Genomic DNA, 17,449 nt, shown 5'->3' on the forward strand with positions numbered 1-17,449 from the left:
AATTGAGCATGTTTAACAAAGGCATAGTGTTCCGAAGAAGTGTCCCGTGAGAGAAACTGCTGAGAATATAGAATCTTCTACAATTTAATGGGTTCCCCAGTGATGTATCATTGGTTCCCCCCTTCTTGATGCTGGCAAAGCCTATCCTTGTTTCTCTTCCATTCTGAACCTTTCTACAGTGTCTCTGCTATATAATAACTTGCTTGGCATCTGGACTCAACTGAATCTTGATTCTGTCAAGTTAAATTTTGGAAAGGATTTAGAGGTTACACAAACGCTGTGCACAACACACCCCTTGACCAGTATCTCAGGTTAACTTACATCTTCATAACATCTGCAGTTTATTTCTATTTCTGTCATATCCAAATTATGTAATTATGAAGGTATCTAGGTAAGTATTCCATTCTTGGTATTATCTTCAGAAGAATATTTTTCCATATGCACCATCACCTCTCACTGTCTCTTTCGGGGATAGGGAGAGTTGGGGGGAGAGACAGGGGAGAATTAGGACAGTTGGGGAAGGTTGGGGAGAGAGGCAGGAGGGGGTGAGGGTTGGAGAGAGGCGGGAAGGGGTGAGGGTTGGAGAGAGGCGGGAGGGGGTGAGGGTTGGAGAGAGGCGGGAGGGGGTGAGGGTTGGAGAGAGGCGGGAGGGGGTGAGGGTTGGAGAGAGGCGGGAGGGGGTGAGGGTTGGAGAGAGGCGGGAGGGGGTGAGGGTTGGAGAGAGGCGGGAGGAGGTGAGGGTTGGAGAGAGGCGGGAGGGGGTGAGGGTTGGAGAGAGGCGGGAGGGGGTGAGGGTTGGAGAGAGGCGGGAGGAGGTGAGGGTTGGAGAGAGGCGGGAGGGGGTGAGGGTTGGAGAGAGGCGGGAGGGGGTGAGGGTTGGAGAGAGGCGGGAGGGGGTGAGGGTTGGAGAGAGGCGGGAGGGGGTGAGGGTTGGAGAGAGGCGGGAGGGGGTGAGGGTTGGAGAGAGGCGGGAGGGGGTGAGGGTTGGAGAGAGGCGGGAGGGGGTGAGGGTTGGAGAGAGGCGGGAGGAGGTGAGGGTTGAAGAGAGGCGGGAGGGGGTGAGGGTTGGGGAGAGAGACAGTAGGATTGGGGAGAGAGATGGAAAGGGTTGGGGAGAAAGACATGGTGGGTTGAGGTGAGAGACGGGAAGGGTTGGGGAGACAGACTGGAGGGTTGGGGAGATATATGGGGAGGACTGGGGCAAGAGATGGGAGAGAGTTGGGGAGAGAGACAGGAGGGGTGAGGGTTTGGGGAGAGAGATGGGAAGGGACAAAGGTTGGGAGAGAGATGGGAGAGGGCAAGAGATTGGGGAGAGAGACAGAGGGGCTGAAGGTTGAGGGGAGAGAGACGGGAGGGGAGAAGGTTTGGGGAGAGAGGAGGGAGGGCGCAAGGGTTGGGGAGGGAGGCAGGTAGGGCTTGGATTGTTGGATAGGGTGAGGATTGGGGAGAGAGGCTGAATGGGTCGAGGGCTGGAGGACAGTAGTTGGCGGGCAGAGGGCTGGGTGAAGAGAGAGGGATTAGAACTGGGGGGACAGACAGGGTGAGGTCTGGAGAAAGGAGTGGGAAGTGGAGGGGTGAAGGGGAGGGGGAAGAGGATGGGTGGGAGGAGGAGTGGGGAAGAGAGGGGTGTGAGTGAGGGGAGAATGGGGAGAGGTGATGGGGAAAAAAGGAGGGGCTGTGAAAAGGGAGGCGATAGGAAAAGGTGAGGGTGAAGAGGTGGGGTGGGGGACATGTCATGTGGAGGAAGTGAGGTTGGGTGGGGGAGAAAAATGGGTGCTGGGTAAAGGGGGTTGGGGAAAGGGAGGAGGGAAGAGGGAGTGGAAAGAAGAGGGGGAGTGAGAAGAAAGAGAAGCTGAGTGAGGAGAAAGACATTCTCGGCATCCTAACCTGCCATATGTAATTGGGGAACGAATAATGAGATAACTGGTCATTTGGAAAATTTCCAAGACAACCTTGCAGTGTCAAACAAGAAAATCTGCAGGGTTCTGGGTTAAGTACAATAGACAAAAGTGCTGCAGAAACTCAGCAGGTCACACAGCATCCATAAGAAGCAAAGGATAAGCAACATTTCAGACTGAGCTCTTTGTCAAGGTATCAGCCAAAGACAGGCAGGTGCTTTGTTTTTTATTAAAAGCAAAATTGATAAATTTGGATTTTCTAAAAGCATTTGAAAAGAAGCTTCATAAAAGGTTACTGCTCAAAGTAAAAGCACACACATCGCAATGAATAATGGATTCGTTAGCAAACATATACCGGTAAATGTCATATAAATAACAAATCTTCAAATGGTCCCATTAGTAACTAGTTAAGTGCAAGAGGAATCAATACTGGAGCTTCATTTGCTTGCAATCCATTTCAGCAAGATAAATGAAGGGATCAAATGTGCTGTATCCATTGGAATATAATGTGGAAAAATATGAAATTATTCACTTTGGAAAGAAGAATGAAAAGACAAATTATTATTTAAGCAAAGTGAACCCACAAACAGGATCTCATTGCCCTGAAGGAAGAAATACTAAGGGTTGGCACATTTAAGAATCTATAATAAATGTAATATTACATGAAATTCCAATTAGTCTGCCTTAACACACCATCAGCAGATGCTTGGTGCCCTTAAAATAAAAGGAAGAGAAGCAAAAGAGAGTCCCTTCAGGGTCATTGAGGTTCCATGGATTTGCCTCCAGTGCTTCCTAGCCTTTGCAGCCATACAGATTTCAGTACAAACCATCAACACCTGATCCAAACTTCTGACATGATCAAGAAGCCTTCAGCGCATGAGGACTCTCAAGAGCCTTCCCGACCTCAGCACCTTCTGGCATCCGGTTCCGATCCCTGGTCATCCTCTCCACCAGTCTCCAGCAGTGCATACCATGGTGTGAGTCCCTTGACGACAGTTGCCAACAGCCTGAGTGGGTTCTTCACCTCAAGTCACCAATTGGTCTGCCACCTGTGTTCTCTTCACCTGCTGAGGCCCTCCCTGGTCCACTGCCTGATCACTGCCCTAAGGTAATCTCCTCTGCTTCTCCTTCTCCTCCTCATTACTGATGCCTTGCACAGTCCTCTGCTTCCCCAGAGTATGTAATCCCTCGAGGCCACTGCCGAACACAGGTGCCACCATCTTGGCCCTGACCCTGCAGTCACAGGATTTTAAAGTAAAGCATCATTGGTTCCTTTAACAAGGTGTTTAATGGCTGTATGGAGCCGTCGGTAGTTGGACTGGGTGGTAAAGGCCTGCAGAGGAGCGGTGTGTCTCCTCTTCCCCACTCTGCATGGATTTGCACCAGTGACACTTGCAGGAAGTACAAAGGATGGTTCATTAAATTTTTGACAGTGATTGCAAGGTGTATGAAATATTGAAGTAGGACTATTTTGATGAAGCTTTACTGGGGCTGTGCACTGGGTGCAGTTTTGGTCCCCTTTTTGAAGCCAGTGCAAACAAAATTCATTGGGTTGATATCTGGGATGAAGAGTGGTATCAGAACTATAAAATACTACAGATGCTAAAATCTGAAACAAAAATAATAAATGCTCAAAACTCTCAACAAGACAAGTGCATGAACAAGGGAGCATCTCTTGAGTCAATATCCCCATCGTGATAAGTCTCTTATCTGAAATCCTAGCCCAATGTTCCATTTGACCTGCTGAGCACCTGCAGAATTGGCCTCTTCTGGTACAACCTGGAAAGTTACTTACTGAAAATGTTGAATTCAAAGTTAGGTCCCAAAAGCTGTGGAGTGTCCAACGAGAAGAGGAGATGTTGATTCTTGCACTTGTTTTTTACTTCATTGGAACAGTGTACAAAGATGAAGTACAGAAGTTTATGTAGGAGTGAGATGTTGAGAATTTATGACCCCATCTTTTGCATTGATCTTTTGCGTATCTGTGTTAATTTTAGAGAAATTGAGAAAAAAAGGGCAGCACGTTTAGCTTAGTGGCTAGTGCAACACTCTTACGGCACAAGCGACTGGGACCGGGGGTTAGAATCCCACGCAGTCTGTAAAGAGTTTGTACGTTCTCCCCGTGTCTGTGTGGGTTTCCTCCGGGTTCTCTGGTTTCCTTCCACCGTTCAAAATGTACCGGAGGTTGTAGGTCAATTGGGTGAAATTGGACAGCAGGGGCTTGTGGGCCGAAAAGCCTGTTACCCTGTCTAAATGTTAAAACTTTAACATTTTAAAATGAATGAGTGAGACACGGTCATTCATTTACACTGAGGCAGTGTGGTAACAAATGACATAAACCACTCAGACAAACTGCCATGGAGTTCAGTTAATATTCATCCTCCTTCATTCTTTAAAATTGCCAGCCTCCATTCTTGTTTGTCAGAATTGACAGAAGGCTGCTCCATTAAGTATGAAAACGAGAAGTTGATACAATTTTCTAATTAATGTCACTTTAAGAGTTTGGGTTGACTTTGCAAAAGGTCAGCAAAACATTGGAACAAAATTACTTATTTAAGATGTTGAATGAAAAGCACGGAACATTTACCATAATGATAAATTGTTTCTTTGATAAGAGAAGTTCATGTCATTTTGTCATGGTTTGGCTTTTGAAAGAGTAACTGCACTGTTTCAATCGTTGATGAGTTCAAGTATATCATGTGAAATTTTATTTCATATGGATCAGTGATTCAGATAACCTCACTGCTAGCAAATCATTTATTTGAATTGGTTATATTTTTATTGACACAATACATTTGAATAAATCTTGGGAATATCTTTCTGGTTGGTCACATTGTATATTTTGTTCTCTATTATGTTAAAAGGCACTTATTTAAATCATGTATATGGCACTGGTCAGGATAATATTGTCAAATTTTAATTGTGCTTTTTACTAAAGTGTTCCTAACGCTGGATGACTGTTTGCACATAAGGATTATTATGGTTCTCTAAAACACTCAGCAATTGTCTATTTTCAATCAGTCTCTCCATTTGTCACTGGAAAAGATAACTGTGAAGGATATTTCTTTCAATAATAGGTTCGAAACTTTACTGGTTTATTTTCCATTGTATTGGTTTAAAAATCTGCCCCTAACTTCCCTGCTGCAAATTTCTCTTTTTCAGGTTTTTAAAAAATATTTTAAAAATAAATTTAGACATACATCATGGTAACAGGCCATTTCGCCCCACGAGTCCATGCCACCCAATTTACACCCAATTAACACACCATGCCCGGTACATTTTGAATGGTGGGAGAAAACCAAAGCCCCCAGGGAAAACCCACACAGTCACAGGGAGAATGTACAAACTCCTTACAGAGAGTGCAGGATTCAAACCCCAGTCCCAATCGCTGGCGCTGTAAAGGTGTTGTACTGACCGCCCTTAGATACCAATTTTCCTATTTTCTCAGTATTGTTCAGAAACTTTTTATGGCATGAATTTTTAGAATCATAGTGCACTACAGCACAGAAACAAGGTCCTTCTAGTCTGTGCCGAACCATTTTTTTTGGCCTTGTCCCATTGATCTGACCCAGTCCATAGCTCTCCATACCTCTCCCATCCATGTACCTGTCCAGATTCTTCTTAAATGTTAAAATTGAGCCTGCATTCACCGTCTCAGCTTGCAGCTCATTCCACATTCCCACCACTTTCTGTGTGAAGAAGTTCCCCCTCAGGTTCCCCCTAGATTTTTCCCCTTTCACTCTCAACCCATGTCCTCTGGTTAGAAGCCTAACTATATTTATTCTGTCTATCCCCCTCATAATTGTAAATAGTTCTATCAAGTCTGAGAAGCAATCATCTACCACTACTCTCTGGCCTCTCCCTTTCTGCCATTGTTGAATCCACTTAATTACTTCACCATGAATACCTTGCATCTGAACCTTGCTAACTAACTTCCCATGCGGGACCTTGTCAAAGGCCTTACTAAAGTCCACGTGGACAACATTCTCAGCCTTTCCTTTGTCAACGTTCCTACTGACCTCTTCAAAAAACTCTACAAGATGGCTTAAACATGACCAACCATGTTGACTATCCCTAATCAGTTTCTGGCTATCTAAATGATTCCATCTCTGATCTCTTAGAACACCTCCAGGCTCAAGGGAATATCTTGTCAGGAATATCTTGAGGATTTATCCACCCTTATTTGCCTTAAGACAGCAAGCATTTCCTCCTCTTTAATCTGTATAGGTTCCATGACCTTTCTGTTTATTTTCCTTACTTCCCACAACTCTGTGCCTGCTTCTGAGTGAATACTGAATTTTTAAAAAATTTAAGTTCTCCCCCATTTCCTTTGGCTTCATACAAAGCTGACCACTCCGACCTTCAAGGGGACCAATTTTCTCCCTTACTATCATTTGGCTCTTAATATACCTGTAGAAATCTTTTAGATTTTCCTTCACATTGTCTGCCAAAGTAGCCTCATATCTTTTTTAAGTCTTCCTGATTTCTTTAATTAGGTTTTTCTTGCATTTTTTTATGTATCAAGTACCTCATTTGCTCCATGTTGCCTATACCTGTTATACTTCTTTCGATCCAGATCCCCAAATATCACTCAAACCAAGGTTCCCTCTGCCTGTTAACTTTGCCTTTAATCCTGACAGGAACATACAAACTCCGTACTCTCAAAATTTCACCTTTGAAGGTCCTCCACTTATCTCTCACATCCTTGCCTGAAAACAACTTATCCCAATCCACACATTCTCAATTATTTCTCATTTCCTCAAAATTGGTCTTTCTCCAATTTAAGTCTCAACCCAAAGCCCATAATTAACTTGAAACTAATGACTTTATGATCACTGGACCCAAAATGTTCCCCTACATATACTTGACTTCAGGACAGGAGATAGGATGAAACTAAGATCAACCAGGGCTGGATAGGCTGAAACGAAGATCAACCAGGGCTGAACTCTCCCATGCAATCTGGAAGGCAAAGTGAGGGTACGCACAGAAGATCCACAGACAGCTGTGTGACACTGGCAACATGAGACACATGTGGCAAGGGATTTAAGACTATTACAGATCATGTCAACATGCAAATTATGGACAATGGTGACTCACTTCCAGATAGTCTGAACACCTTCTATGCATGGTTTGATGCAGCACGGAAACAGGCCAATTTGGCCCTTCTAGTCCGCACTGATTCAAATACCCTCCTCTAATTCCACCTATCAGCACCCTGCCCATCCCCCTCCATCCCCCTCCCATCCATATACTCATCTAACTCTTTCTTAAATGACAAAATTGACCCTGCCTCCACCACCTTTCCTGGAAGCCCATTCCACACAGTAACCACTCTATGAGTAAAGAAGTTCCCCCTCATGTTACTCCTAAACCTTTGCCCGTCAACTCTCAATCGATGTGACCTCTTGTATCCATCTCTCCTACTCTCAATGGGAAAAGCCTTTCCACATCAACTCTATTTATCCCTCTCATTATCTTAAACACCTCTATCAAATCCCCTCTCAGCCTTCTACGTTCCAAGGAATAAAGGCCTAATTTGCTCAATCTTTCCTTGTATCCCAGATGCTGAAACCCAGGCAACATTTTTGTAAATCTTCTCTGCACTCTCTCTATCTTGTTAATATCCTTCCTATAAATCGGCGACCAGAACTGCACACAGTACTCTATCGTGAATACTCAACAGCTCCTCACTTGTCAGGAAGGTACAACAGCAACTACACTTCATGAGAAGCAGGTAAGGCTACTGGCCACCATTATGCAAACCTTCTATAGGAGCTCTATCGAGAGTATCCAGGCCGGCTACATCACAGTGTGGTAAGGATGCCACAAAGAAATGGATCAGAGGTCAATCCATAGGATCATGAGTAGTAGAGAGGATCACTGGAGTCTCCCTCCCCCCCCCCACCCCATCGATGGATCATTGTCTGAAGAGGGTGTGCAAAACCTGAGGACCCCTTCCAGCCTGCTAACAGCATCTTTCAGCTGCTCCTGCCAGGGAAATGATACAGGAGTATCAGAGCCAGCACCACCAGCCTGAGGAACAGCTTCTTCCCACAGCCAGTGAGAATGCTGGATGACCAAAGGAACAGCTCATACAGACCATCCGAGACTCTCATTTGCACAAAAACAATATTTATTTATTTATGTATTTGTTCTTATAGATATATTATTTGTCCTGCATATGCATTATTTGTCTGTATGTGTGTTATATCTGGTTGTGTGTCTGCATGCTTTTGCATTGAGGACCTTAGAACACTGTTTCATCAGGTTGTACTGTACAATCAGATGGCCATATACTATCTCATTCCCTATACACCTCTCTCTTCTTCCAAACCAGATTCCCAATATCCCTCTAAAACCAAGCCTTCTTACCTTGCCTTTGATCCTGACAGGAACATACAATCTCTGTACTCTCAAAATTTCACCTTTGAAGGTCCTCCACTTATCTCGCACATCCTTGCCCGAAAACTATTGATCCCCTACACATACAGAATGTCTGTCACCTCTCTCTAATAGGAGATCCAGTATTGCACTCTCTTTAGTTGGTACCTCTATATATATTTATTGAGAAAACTTACCTGAACAATTTTGACAAACTCCAAGCCATCCAGTCCTTTTACAGTATGGAAGTCCCAGTCAATATGTGGAAAATTAAAATCTTCTTCTATCCCAACCTTGTGTTTCCTTCAGCTATCTGCTATCTTTCTAGAGATTTGCTTCTCCAATTTTAATTGACTATTATGCTGTCTATAACACAACCCCATGAGTTTAGTCATACCTTTCTCATTCCTCAACTCCACCCACATAGCCTCAGTAGACAAGCCCTCAGGTCTGTTCTGCCTGAGCATGGCTGTGATATTTTCCCTGATGAGCAATGCCACTCCTACCCACTTTGTCCCCCCATTCTATCATGCCTAAAGCAACAGAAGCCACATTGAGCCAGTCCTTCCCATCCTGCAACCATTTTTGGTGGCACGATTAGCGTAGCAGTTAGTGCAATGGCTTTACAGCACCAGTGACTGGGACCAGACCTGGGTTCAAATCCCGCGCTTTCTGTACAGAGTTTGTACATTCTTCCTGTATCTGCATGGGTTTTCTCCAGGGGCTCCGGTGTCCTCCTAGCCTTCAAAAACGTACCTGGGTGTAGGTTAATGGGTGTCATTTGGGCAGCAGAAACTTGTAAGGCCAAATTGGCCTGTTACAGTGCTGTATGTTTAATTTTCCCAATAAGGCTGGAAGTACAACTGGGCAATGGGGACTATTCAGCTGTTGGACAGATCCATCCCAGACACAGTTCTAAAGTATGACCTTTTGGCACAATTCGGATAGCCAGAAGCACTATTCTGGGGAAGGTGCCTATCTGCTTTAACATTGCAATGTGGAAAATCCATAGTTATTTCAGAAAGATGGGATTACGTGTTGTGGTCAAAATATTTCTTTTTTTTAAATTTTAACTTTTCATGAGGCAGTTTAATCTGGGAAAATTACCATTTCAATTCCCACTTCCACCAAATTCGTTTAGTCAATCCTTTTAGGCTGGCATTCATTACTAATTGATGTTGGGAGGGTGGAGGTGAAGCTGGTGGGAAAAAATGTCATGTCACAATTACCTCTTTTATTTTTTTAAAACTTTATTTATTCATTAAAAAACCAAATAATATGACATATACAGCAATTAAACATGAACATGAACATTTTTTTAATATATATATAAAAAAAGAAAAGAAAAGATCCCCCCCTTCAGCCAACTCTCCTAAGGAGAGCCATAAAAAAAGAAAAAAGAAAGAATATTAAAAAAAGAGTTAAATATACATATTAAAATACATATTAAAATCTAATCATAAATATAAATATAAATTGAAATGTAAATATTCTGAGTATAACAACCACTTATTAATAAAAAAATCATATTTATCATGTGAAACATACATAATTTTTTTCATTATTAAACAATATTTCATCTCATTATGCCATCTATTAATATCAATCACTAGCGATACATTTTTTCACTACGGATAAAGCTAAATATACAAAAGCAAGCTGAAACTTATCCAATCCCAAGCCTTTCAGAGGTTGCAAACTACCCAATAAAAATACAGTTGGATCTAAAACTATTTTAATCTTATACAGATATTCTAAAAAAGATTGTATATGTATACATGACCAAACAGCATGAAAAAAGTTCCAACCGTATCACCACATCTAAAACACAAATCTGATTCATTAAAACCATATTTTTAAAATTTTTCAGGTGTCAAATATAGTTGATGTAAAAAATTGTAATTAATCATTGCATAACATATATTTATCAATCTAGTTACACTATCATAACAAATATCTATCAAATCCTCTTCAGAAAAAGTAAAACCAATATCTGCTTCCCATTTACTTTTAGATCTATCCCAACCCTTTTTATCCATACCATCCTATAATACTTCATACATAAATGAAATATAACCCTTCTCTGGTACCTTCATAAGAGAAGTCTCAAATTTAGTCATTTTAGGTAAGATCATATCTCTACCAAACATACATTTTTACCAAAGATCGAATTTGATAATAAAGAAATAAAGAATTCTTGTCAACACTAAAATCTTCCCTCATCTGATTAAAAGATAAAAACTTACCCTCTTTAAAACAATCTCCCAAATTTTTCACACCTTTAAATCTCCAATGCAATAAACTTTGATTATGTATTGAAAAAGAAATAAGTTGAATATTATACAACAGAGTCAAAGCCAATAATTTACCCCTAGAACTTATCTTTTTAATTTTCTTTATCCATAACTTCATTAAATGTTTTAGTATAGGCACATTATATTGTTGTAACAAATTCATATTCCACCTAAACAAAAATTGATGTATTTCAAATTCAGAAATACTTACCATCTCAATTTTAGCCCAACTTGGAGGCCGTACCAAATCCATCAATGAACTAATAAATTTAAGTTGGGCTGCCTCATAATAATTTTGAAAATGTGGTAAACGTAATCCCCCTAACTCATATTTCCAAGTTAATTTATTCAAAGCTACTCTTTGAATTTACCCCTATTCCGCTTGTTGTATTTTCCCTTGTAAATGTGCCGATACTAAAAAGAAGTCAATCCTTGAAAATGATTGATGTCGAGATGAATAAAAGAAAAAATCTTTCTCTGTCGGATTAAGATGTCTCCAAATATCTACTAAATTAAGATCTTTCATCAACGCTTGGGCCTGGATTGCCATCTTGGATATTTTAACTTTCTTTGGAAATTTATCTAATAAAGGTTCCAAACCACAATTAAAATCACCACCAACCAAAATATTATCATTAGCTTGATAATATAAAATATAATATAACATAAAAATGCATCCAAAATAAATATTTCATCTCCATTTGGAGCATAAATATTAAGTAAAGTCCAAAATTCACTAAAAATCTTACAATTCAATTTAAGAATACATCCTGCCTTTTCCTCCATTGATTGTAATTCAAAAGATAAATTTTTATGTATCAAAATTGCTTCACTTTTAGCTCTAGAATTAAATGAAGAAGAATATACATGCCCAACCCAGTCCCTTTTTAATTTCATGCTTTCCTTCACATTCAAATGTGTTTCTTGTAAAAAGGCAATATCAATTTTCATTTTCTTAATATACACCAAGACTCGCTTATGTTTAATCGGATTATTTAATCCTCAAACATTAAAAGTAGCAAACATCAACTTTGACATATCTACTATTATTACTAAATACCAATAATATATTTATATAAAAACTCAAATCAATGAATATAGGCCCTCCAATAAAAAAAAATCACATTAAAAACTAAGAAAAAAAATAAAAATAAAAAAAAACAATAAAAAATTCCCCCCCCAAAAAAAAACTACCAAAAGTTAGTAATCCCCTAAACAAAAATTGGGTGTGGATCACCCAGCAATGGCTGATGACTAGTAAAGAACTTAGTGCAAATCTCCCCCTCCCCAGCAAAACAATCAGTAACATCCAAGTATCATAATAACAAAAGAAAAAATAAAATAAGAAAATTCTTCTTTTCATCCAAAAGACTCCAATATCAAAGATCCCATTTTGGAAGGAGGAGGACTCTTTCCATTTCCATTTTTCCCATTTCTGCCATTTCTTCCGTTTCCAGAACTACCAAATTTTTCTTTAGGAGATAATGGTGGGCTACGTCTTTGTCCTCTTATATCTGGCAATGAGTCAGCAAAAATCATTTCTTCACAATCAGTTTAAAAAAAACGAAATTGATATTCTCCGTAAAAGACCTTCAACACTGCAGGGTAACGAAAAGTAGACTTATAACCTTTACACCACAAAGCTTCTTTAACTGGATTAAATCGACGTCGACGTTGAATGACATCTTGACAAACTCTCTATTTTCTGAATGTGGTTTCATACACAAACCTATTTTAATCACTTCTCTTTAAGTTCTCTGTTCTTCCCCTTGACTGAGCTATTAGTCAACTGTGTCAATATCATATTTTAATGTCAAATAAAGATGGATTATATTTCCGCAAACTACAATGGGACATATTATGCTAGACATTAAATTAATTTTGTTACAGTTACAGTCTGACAAGTTCTCACATTATAACTGACAGTATTTTGAACTTTCAGTCCCTTGACCTTGCTGTATTTTCACATGACTATTACAGAATAAATGTTGTGATGCTGAAGAGAGTTTCATCCCTTAATGTGTCCCACCATTTTCTAATTACACTTCATCCATATCCACAGAACTTGTAACAAAGTCCTTGGACCACCAAATCGGGGAAGAACCTTTCACACTAATAAGATCTACCTTCCCATTATAATACTTAACTTTGCATAATTCTTCAAGAAAGAGAATATTTGTTATGACATTTTGAATTAACCATTTTTTTAGAAGATTGGGTGCAAGAAGATCAATTGGGACTTTCTAACTAATGGAAGATTTAGATCCTTCATTTTTTACATGGTGTTTTTAGATTGAATGCTGATCAACCAGTTCATTAATGAGATTATTTTTAGTCAGTGTTTCTAACCTGAAGTTCTCCACCTTTATTTCTTGAAGTGCAGAGTTTCCAAAGTTGTTGTGCCAAGAATTCTTGTGGTTGTGTTCCTCAAAAATAATGTTCCATTTATGTTTGAGCAAGATATTTTTTTTTTAAAAATGTGACATTTTTGATATGCATATTTCCTTCCCATTTATTGCCGCTGTTCACACAGCTGCATGAGTACTGTGGATCATATGGATGATCCAGGCCATCATGAAGACATTCCACGGCCAACACTGCAAATGGAAAACACATATCAGTTAGGTGAGTCATGGTTTTTCTTTCCTGATCAAGCAAAAACTAAGAAGTCATTAAAACAGCATTGTGTAGTCATTTTTGTGTTAATTGGGATTGCACATTTTTGCACAGTTCCTGGTAGATTATACAGTCTGTCTAGCCAAGAAAGTGATTTGGAAAAATTAAGACCTTGAGAGAATAGCAGAGAATGGGTGATAGTGAAAATCTTTCATAGATCAGGAACCAATTACATCCACAAAATTTGTTAGCATTTTAAGTGCCCCTATTTTATTGAGAATGAAAACTCTGCTCCATCAATTGTACATCAATCCAAAATAGAATTGTTAAGTTGTGCAGAAATTTTTCTCTGAGATTCAACTGATGGTCTTGAGTAAGAGCTAAAATTGCAATTGCCACTCATTTTAGAGTGCATACATTGGGAGGAGATGGAACTCCTATTGCAGCATTAAGCAATTTCAGGTTCTCCAGCAAAATCCTGCTCTTTCCAGGAATACTATCAACAAATGCATTACAACCAGTACATATCATTTGAGTTTTTGTCCAGATTTTCCACACACTTCTTAATTTATTCAAGCAATATTAGAAGCATGGAACTCTTCAATTTTCCTGCATTTCAGTTTGCAAAAACTATCACAAAAAGAAATACAGGTTTGATTTGTTCCATAAATTTCATACCTCCATGGGAGATTAAATACCAATGTAATACCAGTACCAGTGTTCTTGTATTTTTATTTTACAGTTGCAGATGTATTTTTTCAAACGATGTTTATTTTCCCTCAATCCTCATCATTTTTATTCTTTGAAATTAGCAGTTTATCTAAAAACTGGTCACTGACCTATTTTGCTCATTTAAAGTAATTTTGCTTTTCTCCAGAACCTTCACAACATTTTCCAGATGTCGTGGTGAGCAACATTCTCAAAGATGTCTTAACAAGCTACTTGCAAGAAGAAAAATATGAACCTGAACTCTGCAAACAAATGACCAAGACTATCTCTGAGGTACAGAGAAGTTTATACTTTGATTCTCTTTTACCCTCTACTTCAGCTTCCTACCAGATGGTAAATATCTCCTTGAATTGTGGTGTTAGATCATAAAGAAATTGCAATAACATTGGAATTCATCTTTCATAATGCCAGGGACCTATCCAAATAACTGGTTAACCAACTATTGCTTGAATATTAGTGACTTTTGAAGGTAATTGGCAATTGTGAGAACTATTAAATGGACAAAGAGTTAAGGAATGTTTCCAGGACTCTATCCTTGCAGATTCAAGACACTTGGTGGCTGAATATCTATTAATATAGTTTCTGCTATTAAAACAAAAGTAATATTTTTTTAATGGCATATCAGGATACTTCAGTGGTTCCTTTAGCACAATTTGTACTAAGGCAACGTTCAGTCCAGTTCACTCAGTGGTATTTAATCTCTACATTCTGCTCCTATAAGAATTCTTGTGAAACACAAAACTCTGCAGATGCTATGATTGTTGTAAAAAAAAACAAAAATGCTGGATAAACTCAACAGGTCTTGCAGTGTCCATAGGAAGTAAAGATATATTACAAACGTTTCAGGCCTGAGCCCTTTTGAGGTCTCAAGGCTCGAAATATTAGTTCAGCACGTTGGCATAGCGGTTAGCGCAATGCCATTACGGCGTCAGCGATTGGAACCAGGGTTTGCATCCCAAGCTGAATATAAGGAGTTTGTATATTCTCCCAATTTCTGCATGGGTTTCCTCCGGTGCTCCAGTTTCCTCCCACCATTCAAAATGTACTGGAGGATGTAGGCTAATTAGGTGTAATTGGGCAGCACTGGCTCATGGGCCAAAATGGCCTGTTACCATGCTATATGTCCAAATTTAAATTTTAGCACTTTTGTGTTTTTACTATAAGAATTCTTGATGAGCTGATAATAGTTTCCACTTGTATCATGTCACTGGCTAAAATTCAGCACAAATGCTACAAAATTGACAGTCTTGCATGATGTTTCGAGTTATCCCTTACGTGGTGACCATAAAAGTTCATGGCAAATGTTGTTTATTGTCGCTTCTTATTAACCAAATAAGATATCAATGGAGGATGACTATAAACCAATAATCTAACAATCAAATCATAAATTAATAGTTTGAAATTTCATCAATATTTATTTTATCTCACTATCTTAAGACTTCACTCTCTTCAAATTTAATGTTTGTAATCTAACCTTCTGTTTGCAACACTCAGTATCAAAAGCTGATAGTGTCATTAAATAGATGTGGGAGGATTAGAGGGATTGTGTTGAGTAACAGGGAGTATAAATATGGAGAGAAGCATGTACCCTAATAAATTAGCTGGACTATTCACTAGGCATTTTTATAGAATTTAAAAAAGTGAATGTAAAAGCGGATAATCTCCATCTTTACTCGATTCACCTACCTTTATAAAAAGACCAATGGCGGATGCTGGATGCAGACTCTGATCTTTCCAGTGGGGTAGTCTCACAGGTGAAGCCAGTCACTTCACCTCACTCCATAAAGGCAATGCCGCTGAAGGCAGCTGCTTAGGGGCAGGCTGATGACGTTGCAATGATGCCGTCAGCCCATGGCCCAGAAGCCACCACCAGGATTAGTGCTGGGTTAGAGTTCCCTCCTGTCACCCAGTAAAGTCTTCTTCCCGTTCCCCCTCCGCCCCTCGATCCCTCACCAAGGCTGGCGAGCCCGAGGAGCAGGAGGGCGGCGAGGAGCCAGAGAGAGCGGGAATGGGCGTGCGAGATGAGGGGGAGTGGAGGGAGTCCGGCCCGAAGAGCATGGAGGCCCAGCGGAGGCAAGGAAATTTGGAGCCTGCCACGCCACCAGGGCCAGAGGGTGAAGGGACCAGGGTGCTGAGCTCCACCTATTAACAGTATAAGATTAACATTTCTGCAGCACTTCATAGCTATTTAATCATTAATATTTAATGAAAGATCAGTTTCATCTCTATCTGGTCATTTCATTACCCAAGCCATATCAAACAGTAATGGGATGGATGTAAGTGCTGCAACTTGTTACATCAAGGGAATTTAAAAAAAATCTTTTGATAATCCAAAGTGAGCAAGTTAAATATATTCAGCAATGTACTTGTCTGGGAGAAACTGAGGAGAAATGTTATTCTGTATTAAGCTGAAAAGTCTCCAAAGCTGATTTTAAAATGGAAAGGTACTTACAAGCAGATTAAAATGCTTTCCTTGACATCCTGTGTCAAACTTTGGGAAGGTTTCCATAGTTCACCTTTAAAATTAAAATTCAGGAAATTATGTACTTACAGCCACGGTCTTTGTGGCAACCCCAGTTAAGTTTTAAACCATAAGAGATAGGAGTAACATTAGGCCATTGGGTCTGTTCCATCATTCAGATCCTGTAAAGACTTTCAGCAAACGTATTTAAATCTAAAGGATATAGGTTTAGAGTGGAGAGGATCTGAGGAAGAACTTTTTCATCTATCAAACAATTGGAATCTTGAACACAGCCTGATCCAGATGAAGTGGTGAATTATCAATACATAAAGGCTGCAGACCAAATGCTAGTAAATGAGGTTAGTGTATGTATTCTTGGTCAGCATGCATATAGTGAATTAAAGGGCATGATGACTGCAAACTTGATTGATGGGATATTAAAAAGGAGGGAATGAGTTATTTTCTCATTTTTCTTCATATGCTGGATCTCTTTGTCTGTTTCAAGGGAATCTCGCTAAACTCCTATCTTTGTATGTCAGTGGTGAAAGTTGTGAATCACTGTGTAACTAATACCACTGGAATTTGGGCACTCTACTTAATGACAGACCTGGAAAAAATCTTGATGTAAATTTTGCTTAGCTTTTGAACGTTCTCGGTTGCAGTTCCTAATTCCTTGAGAAATGCATGTAAATACAAAGTGGGTGAGTACACAGTGATTGGATGATCTGTTGTTGGGAAGATTGATTAATGTAAAGGAAGCCACAGATTTAATGAGTATTTAACAAATTACTATTCAATTATATTCATGTTTAGGTTATAAAAGCTCGAGTAAAGGACCTCATGATTCCACGATACAAGATTATTGTTTTAATACACATCGGACAGCTGAATGAACAGAGCATGCGGATTGGCAGCCGTTGTCTCTGGAACGCCAATACTGACATGTTTTCCTCCTTCTCCTTTTGTAACCGATCTCTTTTTGCTGTTGCAAATGTTTATGCAGTGTACTTTGAGTGAAATGCATCTGTGCAATATAGTGAGCATTATAAAATGTAATGCCAAATATGAAA

The 17,449-nt window shown here is 39.7% G+C and overlaps 1 protein-coding gene across 4 annotated transcripts in view; it reads left to right on the forward strand.

The window, feature by feature from the left end:
- Positions 1–17,449, forward strand: part of dynlt5 (dynein light chain Tctex-type family member 5) — a 43,240-nt gene extending 25,791 nt beyond the window's left edge. For all 4 annotated transcript variants that reach the window (XM_069938369.1, XM_069938373.1, XM_069938371.1 and 1 more), the window contains exons 3-5: positions 13,107–13,198; positions 14,067–14,191; positions 17,193–17,449. In XM_069938369.1, the coding sequence (XP_069794470.1) occupies positions 13,107–13,198; positions 14,067–14,191; positions 17,193–17,396 (421 nt within the window). In that variant the 3' untranslated portion in view covers positions 17,397–17,449. The remainder of the gene's footprint in view (positions 1–13,106; positions 13,199–14,066; positions 14,192–17,192) is intronic.

Source organism: Narcine bancroftii, chromosome 5 (genome assembly GCF_036971445.1).
Source record: "Narcine bancroftii isolate sNarBan1 chromosome 5, sNarBan1.hap1, whole genome shotgun sequence".
NCBI lineage: Eukaryota > Metazoa > Chordata > Chondrichthyes > Torpediniformes > Narcinidae > Narcine > Narcine bancroftii.